The sequence below is a fragment of the Hibiscus syriacus genome, unplaced genomic scaffold, assembly GCF_006381635.1.
Source record: "Hibiscus syriacus cultivar Baekdansim isolate YM2019G1 unplaced genomic scaffold, ASM638163v2 tig00110348_pilon, whole genome shotgun sequence".
Taxonomy (NCBI): Eukaryota; Viridiplantae; Streptophyta; class Magnoliopsida; order Malvales; family Malvaceae; genus Hibiscus; species Hibiscus syriacus.
In genome coordinates this window covers 332,308-354,038 of record NW_024062699.1, presented here as the reverse complement: position 1 = coordinate 354,038, position 21,731 = coordinate 332,308, and the positions used below count along the sequence as shown (strand labels likewise).

At 31.7% G+C, this 21,731-nt stretch overlaps 1 protein-coding gene across 3 annotated transcripts; it reads left to right on the top strand.

The window, feature by feature from the left end:
* Positions 1–228: 228 nt before the first annotated feature.
* Positions 229–19,286, top strand: LOC120120794 (poly(U)-specific endoribonuclease-B-like). 3 transcript variants are annotated; one of them, XM_039140326.1, is made up of 9 exons: positions 229–241; positions 15,967–16,182; positions 16,295–16,348; positions 16,491–16,565; positions 16,667–16,735; positions 17,410–17,428; positions 17,715–18,323; positions 18,756–18,827; positions 19,040–19,286. In XM_039140326.1, exons 2-9 carry the CDS (start codon positions 16,064–16,066, stop codon positions 19,271–19,273), a joined length of 1,251 nt encoding a protein of 416 aa, XP_038996257.1. In that variant the 5' UTR covers positions 229–241; positions 15,967–16,063; the 3' UTR covers positions 19,274–19,286. The 3 variants fall into 3 exon arrangements, with proteins under 3 accessions (XP_038996257.1, XP_038996256.1, XP_038996258.1); XM_039140325.1 differs by lacking the exon at positions 17,410–17,428; XM_039140327.1 differs by lacking the exon at positions 229–241 and having other exon boundaries at positions 15,791–16,182.
* Positions 19,287–21,731: the final 2,445 nt, after the last annotated feature.

Below are 21,731 nucleotides of genomic sequence, written 5' to 3'. Positions count from 1 at the left end.
TCCTTTAAAAGGAAAGATATTCGTATTATTCACTGGCAACCATAAGACATAAACATAACACTTACTATGCGTTAGGAATAAGTCGATATAAGTTGTTGTGAATTGTGATAATGTTAAAAAAAAACTCGGTTAAATTAGTAAAATATTGTAGTTTTTTTTTTAACAATGGTGACTGAATTCCATTAATAAAAATAGAAGAATCAAAATTATATCACATCTAAAGAGAAAATTGGAGACAATAGTCACCAAAAACTTATACATAAATAAAATTATTAAACCCAAAGACACGAAGAGATTGAAACCTTCCAAACGTCAAAACAATCCAGTAACCTTCATAAAAATCCTTGTCTAGATGTTTTACGATATGATAAGGAGTGGTGAGCGAACCAAACAATTCGGCAGACTGCTTCGCTACACAATTCTGATAATATCGGCATGACTATTTACAAAAGAGGGGATCTGACAATACGGGATCACCGACAAGTCAATCAGAAAACAAATGTTGTGAGGATCTTTATGGAAGCACCAACACGACCGCAAAAGTATACAAAAAACTTACCGAAAACCATAAGAAACGTGCCACAAGAGCAGAGAAAAAGTGTACCACAAGAGCATAGAAAAGTGTGTCACAATGACATAAATTCTTATTTAAAAGTGAAAAAACTCAATAAAAACAAAGACATAGTATGAAAGAAAAATAATAATCACCGGCAGTCGGTAATCAATATTAAGATTAGTGCAGCTGCCGATTAACCAAAAAATAAAAGAAGATAAAAAGACGACACAAAAATATTGAGAGAAAATTATATTAAAAAACTTTAGTTGGTTTTTTAAAAAAATATTTAAAGAAAAAAATGAATGCAACAATGTCATCAAAGTGGTTGATAAATGAAATTATTTTTTTTATTTTTTTCCTTCAAATTTTTAATATAAACTGATAGAAAAGTAGAATTATAAGGATTAAAATATTTTTTTTGACAAAATTAATTGTATAATAAATTAAAATTGTGAGTTTAAGGAAGATATTTAAGTTACCTTAATGTTTGAATTATAAGCACTAGTGGGGATGGACGGAGGGGTTTGCGGGGACAATTGCCCTCTTAAAATTTTTAAACTATTATATATTTTAAATTTTTATATAGTTTTATTGAAATTTGTTTTTGACCCTTAAAATTTTCTAAGTTCAAGTTCGTCATTCTAACATAAAATCTTGCATCCAACCCTTAATACAATAAATATATAGATCGAAAATGAAAGTTTTAGAAAGTTTAAAATTATACGTTTAAATTTAAATATTTTGATATTTATTAATAATTTTAAATTGTTTTTTAAAGTGTGTCATAATAAGAGGCGGTGCGAGATGCTAAAGATTTTAGTTTGATTGTAGTTTTTGTTCGAATCACAATAATCAAATTAAAAATAAACTAAAATTATAAAGACTAAAATTAAAGTTTTTAGAATACAACAAAATTGCACATATCAATTATCAAATATTTATGAATAATGATATATTTGTGTAAAAGCAAATATTTAAACTTGACTTAAATTATCGATAAAAATATCTAAAAATTTAAAAAAGGTAAAAATGTTGTTTTTCTAAATAAGAATAATGATAATGTAATGTATAGATCTAAAAAATTTATATAAATTCAAAATAATTACTTCAATCAAACACTTAAAAATATAACATTTCAAATTTTGTTACTATACTTATATCTGAAACAGGTTAAAACTCACAGATTTTGACTTGCAAACTCTGATTTTCTGAAAGTTCATATTTTGTAATTATACTTTCATTTTTTTATTTAATCCAAAAAAAAGTCATTGATTTTACTAAAGTTATTTTTATCTGCCGAAATTTTACTTTTAACTATACTAATTATCTTATATTTTATAATAATTGATGAAATAATATTTTCTATTTTTTAACGACAATATTTCATTAATTTAACTAAAAAATTCAGTAGAGTTGCTCAAATTAGCAGAATCATTGCGTCATACATGGTTGTAGTTCTTACAAGTCCATGAGTCCAACTCGAACTTGTTAGCAGTTCATGGGCCTCTCAACGTGGCTTTTTCTCATTGTATATAAAAATATTTTTTTATTAAGCTAAGATGATTTCAAGTAATTTATGTTCTAATAATATTTTTAATTATTTGACAATGAACACTCGATCAGTTGTTGGTACTCGAACTTGTAACCTTTAGGAACAACAACAATTCCTTTAACCACTCTGGTAAATTTAGAAAAAGCCTCTAATATAATGAGAATACATTTATTATAAAATAGTTATAAAATCCCTCAACTATTAAAAATTATAAAATAGTTCTCTAATTATATAGAGTATTACTTTGTTGAGTCCCTTGACTATTAAAAGTTATAAAATGATTATCCGACTATATATTATGTTCTAAACTCATTTTGTCAAAAAATGACAGTATTCTAATTGAACATTATCATGTTGATTGTGATATAAAATATCTCAAAATCTTAAACGACTATCATATATTAGTTTATGCTAACGTCCAACTTAGATAATCACCAATTTTTAATGGAAAATGATGACTTTGGAACATAATAAATAGTCATATGGCCATTTTGTAACTTTAATAGTCGAGGGACTTAATAAAATAATTTATATCGTATGACCTTTTATAACTTTTAATAGTCGAAAAATTTAATAAAATAATATCATATAGTTGGGGACCATTTGTATACTTTATCCAACAATTAATTATTAGTTTTTTTTAATTCACGAGATACACAAAATTATACATAAATAATAATATATGTCATTTTAATATTAAAATTTAAAATTTTAATTATTATCCAAATAAAAGTGGACGAAATAAAAGTACGAAAGTAAATTAATATATATATATATATATATATATATATATGTATATATATATATAATATAAATAGAAGAGTTCACTGGAAAAAAGAGAGTTATTTCAGCTTTTGATTTTTTTCATCTAATAATTTTTAAAGATATAAAACTTTTAATTTTACACTAGATGTGAGTAGATCCTAATATATATATATATATATATATATATAAAAGTTGAAAGATAAATCAATCAATAATAAATAATTAATAACTTAGTAGTTGTCTTCCATTATTTTATTAGTATGTCAATATAATTCCTTATACAATATTGTAATAATTATTTAAGTTTCACCACATAGGATATATAGAGTTATTAAATGTATAATTAGGGTAAATATATTATTAGAAATTCAAAAGGAAATTTATCTATTAAATTTAAAATTGTAGTAAAATTATTATTCTCTACTAAAATTATATATTGAACATCAAATTAAAAAATTGGATTAATAGATAGTTAGATTATAATAAAAAGGTTAAAATTATAAAATTCAATCCTTCAGTATTAATTATATTTTATTATTAACCCATGCCCTTTACTATAAAAAACGTATGTTATAATTTTGGGTATACTACATATTTAGTCACCCAAATCACTTTAGTTCCGTTTTAGTCACTCAATTATTTTTTTTAAAATCATACCTAATTTTATATTTTGGTTCCATTTTAGTCATCCCCTGTTAAAAAATAAAAAAAATATCAGTTAAAATGGTTTTTTTTTTTCTTTATTTTTCAATGATGATGTGACATTATCTTATGATGACACGTCAACATTAACGTTTTTTTACACAGAGTGACCTAAATAGAATCAAACATAATTTTAGAAATGATTTAAAAAATAATAATTGAATGACCAAAATAGAACTAAAATGATATTATAATTCTTTTGAACTTTTAATGACTTTAAACATTAAATATGACTCCTTAATATTAAAGAACTTTTTACTCGTATGAACTAAGTGATCTTAGTGGTTAAATGGATGGGTTATTATCCCTAGATTATCATATTCAAACACGACGTCTAAAGGTACATTTGAACGTTTATTTTCAAATAATTGAAAGTAAAAAAATATTACCTTGTAATCACCTCAATCTAAACATAACAAAAAGAGCTTTTTTTTTGATGTAAATAGTTTTTTTATAATTTGTTTACAATGGACTAATTTTTTTCTTTTAAAGCTTTTGATCTTGTTTAATGTCATCTCTACTTCCATCCCCGATGTCTATCAAGTTTTTGGGAGTATTACGAAGTACAACATACCAACCCTTATCCATTAGATCGTGGAAATAAAAACTTGTTTAACTTGAGAAGAAAGGACATATAACTCGCCTGTCAATTGTAAACCAGTGTGAATTAATCGAGAGAAGTTCACCATTGTAAAACATAATTGATCTCTTTTAATGCATCGAGTGGTATTTACATCAACCCAATCACACCAAAATAACACAACCTTTTGTTTTGCCATAATAATCCAACTCAATAATGTCTGTAAAGATTCCATAATATTCTACATCTCCCTCCACAAGATGATTGTCTCTAGCACTAGGATAACTTGTAGTTGAAAAAGTAACAACTACTCTACAATTTCGTGTCATTCGTAATATTTCATGAGATTTCATGTGGAACCTAAACCCATTAATAAGGAAGGCATATATTTTAACAATTCTATTTAGACCTTGAGAAAGCCATTTAACCTTGATAGGGAAGCGGTGGCGGGTTAATGAATGTTGCTCTTGTTGAAGAATCAATCCTAGAAAGCTCTAGACTCGATGAAGAACAAAGGGGGATGAATAGGGGAAAGTGGTGGCTGCACTTAGGGTCTTTTAGAGTTTCCTTTAAGTGCTGGAAACAAGGTAAGAAACAAGATTAGAACAAGATAAACAAAAGATAAAGAAATTGAAAATAAAGAATGATAACCAATAAATCAAAAGATCTCCCTTATGAAGGTGAATGGTAAAGATGATGATGGTGAGGATGGATTTATGGAAAATAGATGGATAAGTGTCCTATCGAGCCCTCCTAGTCGCAATGAAAAGGCAAACACGATAATATGGCTCTAAGTGTCCTATCGAACCCTCATAGTCGCAATGAAAAGGCAAACTCGATAATATGGCTCTAACCAACCCTCTTAGTCACAATGAAAAGGCAAATTGGAGTGTGAAGATTAATTTCCCTCACAAGAACTTGAAATAACTCGAGGATAGAAGCTTCGAAGGCACAAGGCAATCATCACTTGCAAAAACAAACATGTCTTAACTCTAATTCCTAATAAAATAATAACTAAAAATATTGTCTTAACCCAACCTTAATTCCTAATAAAATAATAAATCTGATCCTAAAAGATAATTCATCAACCTATATTAATTATATTACAAATAATCAATATAAATATTGAAAATTCGTAATATGTAAAAAATCACGTATTAATCCCGTATAGGATTTCCTGCATACACAACCTTCAGTAAAATGAACATATCTTGAGTTCCTGATATCAGATTAATTCCATTCAAGAACCGTTGGAAAGATAAGAGATAGATGGTCGTATCTCCAGAAGACATGACCAAATAAGATCAGATACCATTCAAAAAGTCGTTGCAAGTATGCTATTGTTATGGTTTCTTTTCCAATGCTTGACGAGTGGATCATTTGGAAGAGTTATTACTTATTTCTTTGATGAGCTTTGATGCATGTATCATCCTCCCTTTCTTCAAAAATATTCGTCGTCGAATCTGAAACATTAAAGGGAGCAACATTAGAATCGTTTAATGATTCATTCACATTATGCTTATCGAATAGATATGCTCTGAATCTTCGAGACTTTGTTCTTCTAATAGGTTTGAGTAGAAACATTAGTCCAAAAGAAGCATGTATTATGGACCCTGGTGCATGTATCATTCCCCCACTCCTCAAAAGGATTCGTCCTCGAATCTGAAAATCCAACAGAAAGAGAATTAGATGTGTTGAAAGGAAAACTTGTGAAACATTTACCAGGATCAATGTGATGTGTCTTTATGCGTTTTAGTTGAGGTTTCTTCTTTGTAGCAACTGATTTCTTGTAGTCTTGAAATCCTCTTTTGCATACAAGTCTTGTAATCTGATGTTTAGGTTGAAATTCAACATGGCACCGACCACTGTTGGCTTTCTGTATGATTGCTTCAGATAATTTCTCCACGGTTTTATTCGTGTGTGGCGAATAAGTGTTTAAAAACCATGTCATCTGGTTTGTTAAAGTAATACCTTAAGTCTCTAAGTATGGTTCATGAATTAAGAATTCTCGCTAGAAGATTTATGGATTGTAGAACCTGTTTATTTGGCAAGGAAACTCATATGCAAGATAAAGCTCATTAAAAGAACTTTTAAAAGTATGGGTAGAAATATCAGAAATATCCGAGTTATTGTGATATACATCTTTGATATGTTCAATTCTCGGAATACTAGTATGCTTAAGAGTATACCTTCGTGGTAAAGCATCGTGTACTATGTTTTGCTTGCCTCGGTCTGTTACGCACTTAAAGGAGTTGTGTTTGGTATGAACTACAACTTCAAGAGTCTTACCTTGTAAAAGGGGAAGAAGTACGTTGCAATATCATTAAAATGAGTAATAAAATACTTACCTTTAGACTCTCATAAATCGTGACTCTTCATTGATATGGCATGGTGATTAGGGCTTTCAGGAGGGTCCCAACACTATTCGACAACTATTGGCGATGGAAGATGGTGTGGGCCAGTCTCGTGTTGCTTTTACTTTATCATCATTTACATGGATTCCCTGTACACGAACTATAAAGCCTGTGGAGTTATTCAAGTCATGTTTCATCATTAAGATGGAGTCACGACTAAGGCTTTCCTGGATGTAGCTTTTTGTAACAAATCTAACTCTTTGGTTTCTTCGATATTGTATGTTTGACGAGGTATGATGGAACCTTGAATTAGATTGGTTTGGTGTTGTTTTCCTCTTTTGGTGGTAATTCATCAGGTGGATCACGAAATACATCTCGAAAATCCTGTAACAAAGATGAAAACACACTAGGAAAATCCTTGTTAATGTTAGAAATTGAAACAATTGATTCCTTAAAACGAACAAGGATGGAAGAATGTTTGTAATGAATGTTCTCTCTCAATTCTTTTGTGCTCACACATAGATTTTGAGTCACTATTTTATTCTCACAATTAGGTTCACTCACCTCCCATGGTCATTATTTTTTGGCTTTGTAACTAGTGACCTCTTTTGCTTTTGCCTCTTTCTCAGCTTTTTCTTTTTTTGCTTTCCCTACCTCCTCACAAATTATCATTTGATCTTTAGGGCCTGGAAGTGTGTCATTCTTTGCTGGTCGTTCTTTCTCCTTGTCAGGTTTGCCATCTCTTAGCTTTAGAGAAGTTGGAGTAGAAGATGAGAAACGATTTGAAGGATTACCTTGGTAAGAGGATGAAGTATTTTGGCAATGTTCTCTGAATCAGAATCTCCTTTGGATTTGTGCTTCGATTATCATTGCTTTCTTTAATGTATCTTCAAGGTTTTTGTACCCATGGAGGTCAAGAAGATCAGTGATGTTTGAGTTTAAGCCGACGATGAATCTTGACACGATGACCTCTTTTTTTTGGTTATGTTAGCCCTATTGAGTAAGGATTGCATCTCCTTGTAGTAGTCTTCAAATGAACTTCTACCTTGTTGAAGTCGGTGTAGTCGCAGTTTAACTTCTCGTGTATAATATGTTGGTAGGAATAGCTTCCTCATGGTTTGTTTGAGGTCGGTCCAAGAAGTGATTGTTGGAATTTGGAAGTTCTGGATTTTTCCTTATTTGTATCCACCAAGTTTGAGCATATCTTCGAATTGCATGGTGATGAGGGAACTTGTTTAGCTTGGGCATTCATGGTATGAGAAGATGAGATCAACTTTTCCTTCCCAATCGATGTACCTGTCCGGATCGTTGTCTCCTTTGAAAGACAGGATCGTGAACTTTGGTTTTGCGAAGAGTGGGTACCAAAAGTTCAGCATTGTTTGTTCTTGGATTCTGGTTTGGTAGATCCAGTTGTGGTTCTTATCGTTCTCTCACGATTTCATCAAATATTTCAACTTGAGTCGTGAGTCGGGCAAGTGCGCTAAGATAGCCGTAAGTGTCTTGTTGTTATTGTCACCCACCTGAAATCATAACACTCAAAAGAAAATTTTAAAGTAAAATAAAATAAAAGAAAGAAAATTCAACAAGCAAGAAACCTCACAAGTCACTCCAAGAAAGTAACACAACGAGAGGCAAGTAAGCCGATCTTGTACTCTTACAAACTCACTTTACCAAGTAGTCTTCCACAGTTCGTATCGGAGTTTGATTACTAGCAAAGGCAATAAGAAAACCTAAAATCTCTAAGAGGCCAAACAAGGGTTAGACTCCAAGAGAACGAGAATGCAAAGAATGATGAAGTATGCAAACTCTTTAGTTATACTAACACAAGAAAGATAATGTGTTAGATAATGCAAAAGAACAATAAAAAGGAAAAACAAAAGAACCTAAAGCACTAAGAGTCAAAGAAAAAAAAGAACCAACCCATAAACCTAGAAAACGCTGGATCAACTTGAGCAACGTTTTTGAGGGGGTTACCGGTGCCCAAAACTTTTGGAAAAAATCTTGAATGTCTTTCGATGCGTCAAGAAACCACCTATAAAATTTCAGAACCAAATACCTTTAGTAGTGTCCAGTAGACTCTGTTGAATGGTGAGTCCTCAAACAATATATTTTTCTTGATCACTTTATTTAAAGGTTTTCTTGATCTCCAAAACTTCTGATTTTTTGTATGAATGATATTCAATATATTAAGTTTCAATATGAAAATTTTAATCACGAAATTCCTCCTGTATAATTTTCAAGAAATTCGAAAATTTTAGACCAAATCTAACGATGAAACTTGAATGATGTATTTGAAGACTCTAATGAACTCCGATTGAGGTGAAATTTGAACTGGAAATTACTATTAAAATGAATATGATATATGGAGAAATTAAGCCCTAAATTATTTCATTTGAAATTTTTCAATTTTTTGACTTTTCTTTTGGCTTTTTGATTTTTCTTTTTTTTTTCCGGCCTTTTTCTTCTTATTTTCTTGAAAAATTAGAAAACTAACAAGAATGATTTGAATCTAAATTAATATTAAATAAAAAGATTCTAAACGATGAATCTTTTGCGAACTAGCTCGTTGGGGTACCTTTGACGGTTTTGTGTGCAAGAACAGCAAGATTGCTTGCTTCTTTCCAAGAATCACCCAAATCTGATATATTGATAGGGAAGTGGTGGCGGTTAATGAACGTTGCTCTTATTGAAGAATCAAACCTAGAAAGCTCTAGACTCGATGAAGAACAAAGGGGGATGAATAGGGGAAAGTGGTGGTTGCACTTAGGGTCTTTTAGAGTTTCTTTTAAGTGCTGGAAACAAGATAAGAAACAAGATTAGAACAAGATAAACAAAAGATAAAGAAATTGAAAATAAAGTATGATAACCAAGAAATCAAAAGATCTCCCTTATGAAGGTGAACGGTAAAGATGATGATGGTGAGGATGGATTTGTGGAAAATAGATGGATAAGTGTCCTATCGAGCCCTCCTAGTCGCAATGAAAAGGAAAACATGATAATATGGCTCTAAGTGTCCTATCAAACCCTCCTAGTCGCAATGAAAAGAAAAATTCAATAATATGGCTCTAACCAACCCTTCTAGTCGCAATGAAAAGGCAAATTGGAGTGTGAAGATTAATTTCCGTCACAAGAACTTGAAAGAACTCGAGGAGAAGAAGCTTCGAAGGCACAAGGCAATCAGCACTTGCAAAAACAAACTCTCGTTGTATTATTAATCACATAAATCTGATTTACAAAGTTGAATGAAGCCTCCTTTATATAGGGGCTGAGTTCTAAAGGTCCTAAATAACTAAAGAATAAAATAATAATAAACTAAACATGTCTTAACTCTAATTCCTAATAAATAATAATAACTAAAAATATTGTCTTAACCCAACCTTAATTCTAATAAAATAATAAATTTGATCCTAAAAGATAATTCATCATCATATATTAAATTATATTACAAATAATCAATATAAATATTGAAAATTCGTAATATGTACAAAATCACGTATTAATCTCGTATACGATTTCCTGCATGCACAGTCTTCAGTCAAATTAATATATATTGAGTTCCTGATATCGGATTGATGCCATTCAAGAACCGTTGGAAAGATAAGAGATAGACGGTCGTATCTCCAGAAGACATGTTGACAAAAATAAGATCAAGATCCCATCCAAAAAGTCATCGTAAGTCTGCTATTGTTCTGGTCTTCTTTTCCAATGCTTGACGAGTGGATCATTTGGAAGAGTTATTACTTCTTCCTTTGATGTGAGCTTTGTGATGCATATCATCCTCCCTTTCTTAAAAAAGATTCGTCCTCGAATCTGAAACATTAAAGAGAGCAACATTAGAATCGTTTAATGATTCATTCACATTATGTTACCGAATATATATGCTTTGAATCTTCGAGACTTTGTTCTTCTAATAGGTTCGAGTAGAAACATTAGTCCAAAGAAGCATGTATTATGGACTCTGGTGCATGTATCAAACCTCTTCACTAACTTCCCTCACACTCTAAACCTATAACGGGTGAAAGGTGAATTAGTTAGCGTTTATATAAATATATTAAAACAAGAAGAGTTATATATTATTTACGTGTGGTGCAAAAATTTAGTTGCTTATCATCTGCCCTAACCATTCATGAAAAGTTTATGTGAATAACTTATGAATGTTTCGCTGATTTAATCTTCGAGAGTGTGAACAAGATCTCAAGATGTCTTTAAACTCACTATAAAGTAGATTGAATGGTTAAAGAATGAGAAATATAAAAGATTAATTGATCATGATGGATTTTTATTGTAAAACTTACTTGCGTAAGGGATCAATTAAATCGTGATGGAAAAGAACATATCAGTATGCTTGTACCCAATACTTATCATCTAGTTGTGCAATTTCAACTTTGTCGAGTGGTTCACCATAACTTCCAAACAAATAAGTCTCAACTAAGTTATTCATATTACACACTTCATTTCTATGTGGCATATTCAACCTTGTTTTAATATCTTCCAAATATATGGAGCAAAAAGTTATACAATCCATTGCCAAATACCCTTTAACCATTGATGATTCTGGATATCGCTTATTACGATAGTAATATTTCAACTTGCACAAAAACCTAGACACGAAACATAACATTATATTAACAGTTATAATTAAAAAGACATTTCAATAGCAATTGAATACATATAAGTCAATTATCACCTCTCTATAAGATACATCCATCGATAGAAAATGGCTCCACCAACTTTAGCTTTGTGAGGGAGATGAACCAACAAGTGCACCATAATTATGAAGAATGAAGGTGAAAATATCTTTTCCATATTGGATAAAGTTAAGGCGGCTCGATCTTGCAGTTTCTCAAGTTCTTCAACTATCAAAACTTTCCCACAAATAGCTTTCATTATATTGGAAAGTTCAGTTATACAAGACATCACCTTATTTGACATACAACCACATAAAACAACTGACAGTAAATCTTGCATCAATATATGATAATCATGTAACTTGAGAGAATAAAGTTTATGATCTTTAACATTGACACATCGAGATATATTTGATGTATACCCATTTGGGACCTTTATAATCTTCAACACTGTGCAAAACACTTATTTTTTTCTTTGACGTCTTAAAAATAGAAGGCAGTAACTGAGATCTTCTATTAGGAAATAATTGGGCATGAAGATCATGCTGAATTCCGATGTCAACTAAATCAAGTTTACTCTTTAGATTATCTTTGGATTTACTACTGACATTGAGAATGGTCCTGATTATATTCTCACAAACATTCTTCTCAATATGCATGACATCAAGATTATGTCTCAAAATGTGATCCTTCCAATAGGGCAACTTAAAAAAATACTTTGTTTTCCATAAATCCACCTCATTTGGATCATCTTCATCAGACTCATCATCACTCTGTTGATCAACATCATGATCATACGCCTACTTTGCATTTTTCTTTGATTGCGTGTTCGATGGTTGATTTATCTTTCCATAAGTGAACTTGATATGTTTCAACATTGACAAGATATCATACTCGATTGTTTGCTCATGAGCTTTTCTAAACTCTTCAGTACCATCAAACATATTTTTTTGATATATAAATCTATGATTTTCACCTAACCACCGACGATGTCCCATGTAAGAGAATTTCTTTCCATTATACAACCACTTTGAACATGTCCGTGCAATAGAACAATGACAAGCATAATGACCTTTGGTACTCCAACCAGATAAATTTGCAAAAGTAAGGAAGTCATTAATAGTTCATAATAAAGTAGCACGTAAATTAAAGTTCTCATTCTTCAACACATCATATGTTTCGACACCCACCCATAATTGTTTCAACTCTTCAATAAGAGGCTGCATATAGATGTTAATATCATTCATTGGACCTTTCTCACTGGGATTATCATTGATAAGATAAAGGATGCTTGTTTCATGCAAATCCACAGAGGCAAATTGTAGGGAATAAGAAGAATATGCCAAGTATTGTACGGAGTACTCATGATTTTAAAAGGATTAAACCCATCAAATATAAGACCGAGTTTGACATTTCGAGGATCTTTTGCAAAACTTGGAATTTTTTTGTCAAATGAATTTCAAGCTAAAAATCTGCATGATGCCTTAATAACTCATCATCGATTTGTCCATCAGGATGTCACCTCATAGACTCAGCAGTCTTCGAAGACATAAAAAGTCTTTGAATCCTAGGTATTAAAGAAAAATAACGCAAAATCTTTACTGGCTTTTTTCTTGATTGTGCTTCAACTTCATCCTCACTCAAATTTTTATGTCCTTATTCATCCACCAGATTTTCCGCATACATAAAAGACTTTTTATTTTTTTCGATCACCCCAATACAACATCCAATAATTCAGACAACTATGAATTTTCTCATAACCAATGCCCAAATCCTTTATCATTTTCTTCATATCTTTGCATGATTGTGAAATTTTTACAAAAGGAAACATTTCTCTCAGAAGCTCTAATAACTGCGTAAAAGAGTTACCGGTCCACTCTTCCAAGCATTTTAAGTGGAAATACAAATTCAAAATGAGAGTTTTGAAAATTTTGATCCCTCATAAAGTTGTTCATTCATCTCATCGAGCAACTTATAAAACTTTGTCGCTTCTCCATTTGACTGTTCATCAGATCTATTTCTTCCCACTCGGTAAAATCATTAACACCAATATCACAATCATCTTCTCTAACAGATTGATGATGACTGTGCATATTAAATACATCTCGCAACATACCCTCCATGTCATCTTCTCTAATAGATCGATGATGAAAATTAGGAGGATTAGCCGAATGACTCATTGAAGAAGATCTACAAGGCATAATCTCTCCATGAAATATCCATTTTTTATATCCTTAAACAAAGCCAAAAACAATTAGATGCTCGTAGATAACTTCACAAATGTGCCAATTAATATTAGCGCACTTTTTACAAGGGCAAAGAATCATATTGTCTTGACTTTCAATTACAAAAGCTAAATTTAGAATAGTTTCTACTCCATTTCTATAGTCGTTGCTTACCCTTGACAAATCCATCCAACTCTTATCCATTTCATATTTCTAAAATATACATGTCAAATGTTAACAATCCGGAATATTAGTGAGAAGAAAAACAAAACAATTTTCATTGCCAAGAATCTAATATTAGTTAAAAATAATATTGTCCAACCTCACAAATTTGAACTTGATATAAAAGTCCGTGGTGAAGAATCAGTCCTCTAAACCCAATGAAGAACTATTCCTAAACCAATTTAGTAATAACTTCATACAAAACAACATGCTGCTACTTTGGGGAAATATGCTATATTGAAATCATTTAGTTGAAATTTATGCATTCATATGTATATTAGGTAGCATCCATAAATTAGCTTCTTGCATGGCCACTTTCTTTCTTTCCTTACAATAGAGAGGCAACTAACTATAGATATGAGTGCAATGTTTAATACTGATCAATACAAGTATAGAACTCAAGTACCACAAACATAGTCCATCCCAATTCTCAAGCAAGTATCATTCAACGAAATTATAAACAAAATCAATCATTTAGAGAGCAAAAAAAGTGGGCAGGATGACAACACCGTGCAAATAATCTAAGCAGTAAGCATCATAATCTAAAATCTTAAAAGTCTAAACAAAAATAAACAATACATAATTCTATAGCACGATGAATGAAGTGTATACGATTCATGGCCAAACTTTTAAAAATTATACTAATTGGATATAATTTCTTTTTTAATTATTTTTAACTTTTAAAAATTATACTAGTCTAAATTTGAAATAATGCATTCTCTCTCTAGATGCTAGCATTTTATAAATCTCCAAACTTGTAAAACTATTCTTCCAAACCCACGTCTTGTATTTTTGGCCGAATATGTCAAACAAAAATAGATATGTCAATCATGAAAATAAAACAAAAAGCATTTATGAATGTTATGAGTTGTTTACAAGGTAGAAGGAAAATAAATCCAATAATAGTCAACCATGAAATGACACAAGAAAACCAAACACCAAATAAAGAAAAGCAAAATAGATATGTCAATGGGGTATACAGACCAGAACATGAAAAATCGTGTTTCACGTCCATGGTATAACTTTTCAGAATTCACAAATGAAAAAAATGGTGACAGAGATGGCTTCGCAGAGTGAGAAAATGGCAGAGAGAGAAAGAGAAGAGTACGAAAATGGTAGAGTGCAAAAGAAAAGAGAGACTTACTTGATGGTTGATAGTTGGTGATCAGAAAATGACGACGGCGATGTAATACTGCGCTTGTGGTGATGGTTGCACGATAGTGGCTTGACTGTGATGACTGGGCGGTTAGGAAAATGATAATGAAAAAATTAGGTATTTGGAATCGGACGGGTTAAAGTGCTGCACAATCGCAGCCTGATATTAATCTATACTGACGTTTACCAACAAACCTCGTCTGATATTAGTTAATAGCGGCGTTTCTATTAAAAGGTCGTGTTCTGTTCACATTTAGTGATGTTTTTTATTAAAACGCTGCAAAAAAACGTCGTTATAGTCTTATTCTGCTAGTGACTGCTTTAGAAGACTAATAATCTTTAAATTTTAATGCCATGAGTATTATTTACTGTCTAAAATTTAAAATTTTAATATATAAATTAATAAATTTGTGTAAATTTAAATTTACACTATGCATCAGTCATTAACAAATTATTCTGAATAAAATAAACTTGTTATAAAAAATAATATATCATACTCTCTCTCTCGTTAAGTTTGTCAACTGTTGGCTTTTTTTGTTTAAATTTTTTAATTTTTGACTCATTATTATTTAAAATTTATTATTGATAAAAATAAAAAATATATTGTAAAACTGTGGTTTTTAAATATATATTTTATAAAAATTAATTATTTAAAATAATTATGATTAAAATTTTAATATTTTTAAAAGTATACATTTAGTGGGATAGATGAAATACTTGTGATTATAATTTATGAAAAATATTATTTTTTATGATTTTTAATGTATTATTAAATTTATTTAACTTTAAAAGTCAATAATAGATACATTTAGTGGGATAGAGAAAATATTTGTGATTATAATTTATGAAAAATATTATTTTTCTGATTTTTAATTTATTATCAAATTTATTTATGTAAGGTTATGTAGTAATAAAAACTATTTAATCAAATCATTTATTTTGCTTTCCTTTTATGAGAGATCTTAAAGTTTCTTTATTTATTATTATTTTCTTTTTTTTAAGATTCATTTCTCATCCGTTTCTGGAGAAGTAAACCGGCAAGATATTTACTTGAGAGTATCAGCGGGAGTTGGGTGAGAGTTGAAGGGAAAGGCCCACCAAAAAGCAGTTGAAACAGTTAAGACCACCCACATGGCAAGACGGGTATGGTGAAACCGTGTCGGCAAACTTAATGTTTGCTTTTCCCGCTTAAAAACGGAAAGGTCATCTCATTGTCTTGTGTATCAGATCAGATCAGATCCCAATTCTCATTTCTCGCTTACTTCACTCTTTTGTTGAGATATGGACGGACTAATCAAGGGTTTCCGCGACGTTATTATCGGCGATGGTGGCCGTGACGGAGAAAACGATTCTCGAGATGAACGTTCCAGATCCAGCTGGGCTCAGGTGGTGTCAGGGGATCAGGATGACGGAGCTCGTCCTCCGTCTCACTGGAGAAAACAGGTTTTCCGTTTTATTCATAGATATTCAGTCTTCTTGGATCTGAAATCGGAGCGATTTGAAGTTGTTGTTCACTGTTTTATTCTTAAAGCCGGGAATTTTGTTGATTTGGTAGGAGCCGAGTCAACAGGTTAACGTGGGTTCAAGACCTTCCAGTAGACCCCAAGAGGTAAATTTTGATATTTTTTTTCATGGGTACGATTCTTAAAGTCGCATATATTCATTGACTCTTTTTGTTTTTGGTTATGGATATTTGAATCCTAAATCTAAACGTGTTCTTATAATCAAATATCTATAAACATCGAACGTAGACTGATTATGGAAGATATGAGAAGGATGAGCGTGACGAGCGACATGCTTATAACCAAAATGAGTGGAACCGGAAGGTTGCCTCTTGCTTTTAATTTACAGTTGTATTTTTATCTTTGTTTCAATTAAAATGTTTTTGTGTATGCTCCGGTTGACCCGATTAAAATTGTGCACAAAGGAGCAAGGAGAGGAGAATAATGATGGCTGGGAAAGTGTTGGAAGAAAGCCTCGAAGAAGACCACAGAAGGTGCATTCACTACTCTTTCTCTATCTTTTGACAGGTCAGATTGCCGTGTTATAAATTTGTCTGCTACACCCGCATCATGCTGAGAATTATTAGGGCCAGTTTGTTATTACTAGTCGAATAGTAGTTTATTATTATAAGGACAAGTTTTTATTATTTAATTAGGACCTGTAGATTCTATTTATTAGTATTTCATGGTCTTAGAAGCCTTTACTTTGTAGGTTTGCTTGCTTAGCAAGTCTTTTATTCAAACATTGTATGCAACCAGTATTTAAAGAGCCTAATTTGCATCAATAAAATAAAATTCAGAGTTTATTAGAAATTTACAAGGTCTAAGATTCTCTCTAAATGAATTCGAGGTCTGGAATTACCTTCGACGAGTTCTGTTTGATAATCATAGGTCATAATCCTGGAAGAAGTAAAAATAGGAAAAGAGCCATTTGAAACATCACCAGGTGACTTGATCCATTAGTTGGGACCGTAACACTACTTTAGGTTATTTATTTCTTGTTTGACCCCATGCTAAAGAAATATCATAGCTGCAACCACACCTCAGGTAGCACCCAGTTGATGCAATAGTTCTGAAGTCATTCTCTTCGGATTCATTAACCTCTTCCAATTCCAACTGACATTCTGATGATCTGGCTATTCTAAATTTCAACTTCCAATATTTTCTACTTTATCAACTATGTGAGGGTGAGCCTTGGTAGCAATGCGAACTTGATCCTTTGTAGCTGGAAGGTCATGGATTCAACTAGTGGAAAAGGCCAGGGGAAATGCTGTATAAATGATAAACGACTCTCACCGAATCCTCACAAAGTGAGGATCCCTGTGCATTGGGGAATGCCCTCTTATCAACTACCGGATTCATTGATGGATCCTTTTTGTTTTAGCTGGAGGGTTCTATGATCATTCGCTTTTTTTCGTTCTTTCTTTTTGAATCACTGTGTCTAATAATACCAAATGGATGAAACATTTGCAGGTTCATATGGATCACTGGCAAGGGTATAAAAAGGTTCCTAGTGAGCAAGAATATGGCGATGAAGTTGGAACAGGTACTAGCATTGAACCCTCAGAAGAGGAACTTGCTGACTTGTCACAAGCTTGCAACAGGCTGTGGCAACTTGATTTAAACCGTCTGGAACCTGGAAAGGATTTTCAGCTTGACTGTGGTGAAGGGAAGAGGGTTCACCAGAAGGAAGATATGGCAGAAGAAAGCCTATTTTATTCTCTGAGTGAAGACATTTTTAGAAAACCTACTTTCTCTCGTTTCTGTGCTCTCTTAGATAATTATAACCCAAATGCTGGGTGCAAAGAAGTTGTTACAACTGAGGAGAAACAAGAGCAGTCTGCTTTTATAGAAGAAATCAGTAGAACTGCACCTATTAAATATCTTCACAGGTACCTTTCTTTGAAGGGCATTGTATCTGAAAACTATCAAGATTTCAAAAGAATGTTGACAAAGCTATGGTTTGATCTTTATGGTCGAGGTGGAACATCTGGTTCCTCTTCTGCTTTTGAACATGTTTTTGTTGGGGAAATCAAGCAACGTGGTGAGGAAGAAGTTACTGGCTTCCACAATTGGCTTCAGGTGTGTTTGTTAGTGTATTTTTTTCCTTGTTTCTCAATTCAACTAGGTTACTGCCAGCATTAGTTCATGACCTTGCTTCTTTTATATCATCTAGCTGTCTGGAGGCAATACTGAAAAATAATTCTTTTAGAAAAATGTTCATGTATAGCTGTTCGAGCAAGAAGAAAATGGTTCATTAAAAGTTTCAAGTGTTAGTTGCAATAAATTGGTGATACTTATATCCTCATTATATTTGGAAGTATTTAAATATCAATTACTACTTGCTAGTATTTTAATTCATTGTCAACCCTTGTCTCAAGCACACCTTAATACATTTTTTCTTTTTCAAGAAGTTGGTCTTTTGGTGCCTTGTAGACAGGTTTGCTTTTCAATTAAAAACAACATTTCCTTCTCTATGATGTTTAATTCCTAATCCTATATTTCATTTTCCAGTTTTACCTAGAAGAAGCAAAAGGAAGAGTTGATTATCAGGGCTATATATTACCCCGAAGACGAGGGGAAACTGTAAGTCTTCATCTTCAATCTTAATTCCAGTTTTATGCTCAGATTACAGAGAACTAGGGAAGTTCAAATTAGACGCTTTTTTCCCCCTGTTTCCTGTCTTTTGAGTTTTGTTAATGCATGCAAGAAAAGAATAGTCACTTTGATCAGGTTTATAAAGAAATTGAAGCTGTTTTTCAATTTTCAACTTATCTTTTACCTGGTTCCTTTTGCAGCCAGACTCTGAAACACAGTTGCTTACAATTCAGTTCGAATGGAATGGAGTTCGTAAAGCTGTTTCAAGTACAATGGTTGGGGTGAGCCCTGAGTTTGAACTTGCTCTTTATACTCTGTGCTTCTTTGTGGGTGGAGAGGATAACTATGTGCAACTGGGTCCATACTCTGTTAACATCAAGTGCTACCGCTTTGGAGATAAAATTGGTTCTGTGTTTCCAATAGCAGAATGTTGATTTCTAGCTGTGTATTATTATTATTATTATTATTATTATTATTATTATTATTATTATTATTATTACTCTGAAGCTATAAAAAGACTAAAGACATATGCTTCATGTTCCAAACTTAAGTTTATGACATCTTAATAGATGTTTCTTGGATCATTTACATGCAAATTTGGTATTAAGACGTGTAATACTATGCATTCCCCTATGGTTTAATCTTATGATGATTGAGGAGTCAAATTCTGCATATAGTTGTGAACTTGTGAGCTTCCATGTTTTGAGGATAATCCTACGAGGAAAAAAACAAGCTTATGAAGCCCAGTGAATTCTACTCAGAAACATGGGAATGGGGATGATAAGTAGAAAAGTCACATGAGAGTGACGTTTTATACATTGTAATACCAGAAAACTTATCTTCAGTAAATTCAGTGAGATGGAGCTTTAATATTGAAAAACAGTTCATAATTCATGAAATCAAAGGGATTTGCATTAGTCTTACTGACACACTCAGACCCAGTACGCTAAAAGGTGGGTACTTCCTGTTGTGGAAGTGGAAACAATTAAAAGAGAGTTGCTTCCCACTTTCACACTCCCTTTAAGTGTTGCCATTGCACCTCCCCTTTCTTCTGAAAGAAATATATCATAACAAGCCATTATCAGTTTTGGTATCTTTCCAAGGTTGAACACATATTTCTGGAACAAGTTCTAATTGCTAACCCTCCACCCCTCTTTTCTTATCAATGGGAAAATCTACCATGACAGCATTTATGTTCTTATCAATATGTTTCAAGGTAAATTGTCTGCTTATCATATTTTCACAGAAAATTTATCCACCTTTTTTTTGTTTTTGATATAACCACAGTCCATATGAGAGTAATCTTGTTCGGAAAGTGTCATAACCATTTTTTTTTAAAAAACAATTAAATATGATTTAAAAAAAACAATTATGACTTTATTTTGAAAACTTGACAATTTTAAATTAATTTGAATTGGAGTCGACATCGAACTTTGGGTTAGGTAAATCGAATACCTAAAAACTTCTTTTAAAACAATTTAAAAAAATCATTTTTTATACAAAAATCGGTCTGCGTTTACCAAAAATCCGATTTAACGGGTCTGGGAGTCGGTTATGCGTGGGGAAGGATTAACACCCCTACAACGCCCAAAATTGGTACTTAGTCGCTTACATGTTGTCGTAATGCTGGAAATTATAAATCGAATATAAAGTTAAAATATGATCAATTTATTAAAGTTTAATTAATTTGCTTTGGATTAATTATTTAAAGAAAATTCTTTGACATGATAAAAAATCTCGAAATTTGTAATCCTTCGTCAGGAAAACTATATCAACTATTTCTCATCCGTAAAAGAAGATTCTATCTCTGAATTATTTAAAACGTTAAATTTTTATCAAAATTTTTGCATGAAATAAATTATGATTCATTCTTTCGAAAATATAAATTATTAATACCAACATTAACTAAAATAACATGAAAATAAAATAAATAATAAAAAAATATTGTTTTAATAAATACATAAAAGCGCTCGTAATTTCAAATTCATATTCCGTTCAAATGTCATATCGGATTACACCACTTCGATCAAGAGGTGCTTTCCACGCCAATTCTATAAATAATGTTCTTGAAACTATTAATGCGATGTGAAATTAAAAATAAAATAAAATATCTATCACATAGGGTTAATAATATTTATTTAATACAACACATATAAACACATAATATACCAATTATGAATATACATAGAAGACTAGTATAAAAACAAGATATATCAGAATGCAAATAATAGACAACTAAGCACCTGGTGATTCAAGGACCAAAAAGATATTAACAGCAACTTGAATGGCCAAACATCAAAACCAACAATAATCATAGTAACAATAAAAAATATTAAACAACAAAGACATTAAAATGTAAATAAACCATAAATGACATTAAGGACTAAAATTGAACAAACTAAAAACATGGAATGATAAATAGTAAATCTACCCTAACGCATCCATACAAGAAAAGGGTGACCAAAATAAAAGCAACCGTAAACTTCATGGCCAGAATCAAATATTAGCAAACATAGTGTAATCTACAAACGGGTGATTTAAATGTGAAAATTGAAAGATAAAGACTCGAAACAAGATGACAATACTTCATTTAATAACCGAAAGGTAAGGTTACAAAGCTATAATGAATGAAAATGTTATTATCCCACGCGCTTAAATACAACTCTACCCTTTCCAAAACTACATCGTTTCAAGCCCCAAATATAATCACAAACAAACCCCAAACCAACCACTTCCTCTCATTTGGCCTCATTTCACCCTTTCATTTCTGTTTAGAGAGAGTAGAACTCTCTCAAATTTCCTTTCCATCCCCAAGGGAGATGAACAGTCCCCCTCTGGCCACCGTGGGTTGGCGTCAATCGGGGACAAAATTGGTCTCAAATGACATCTCTC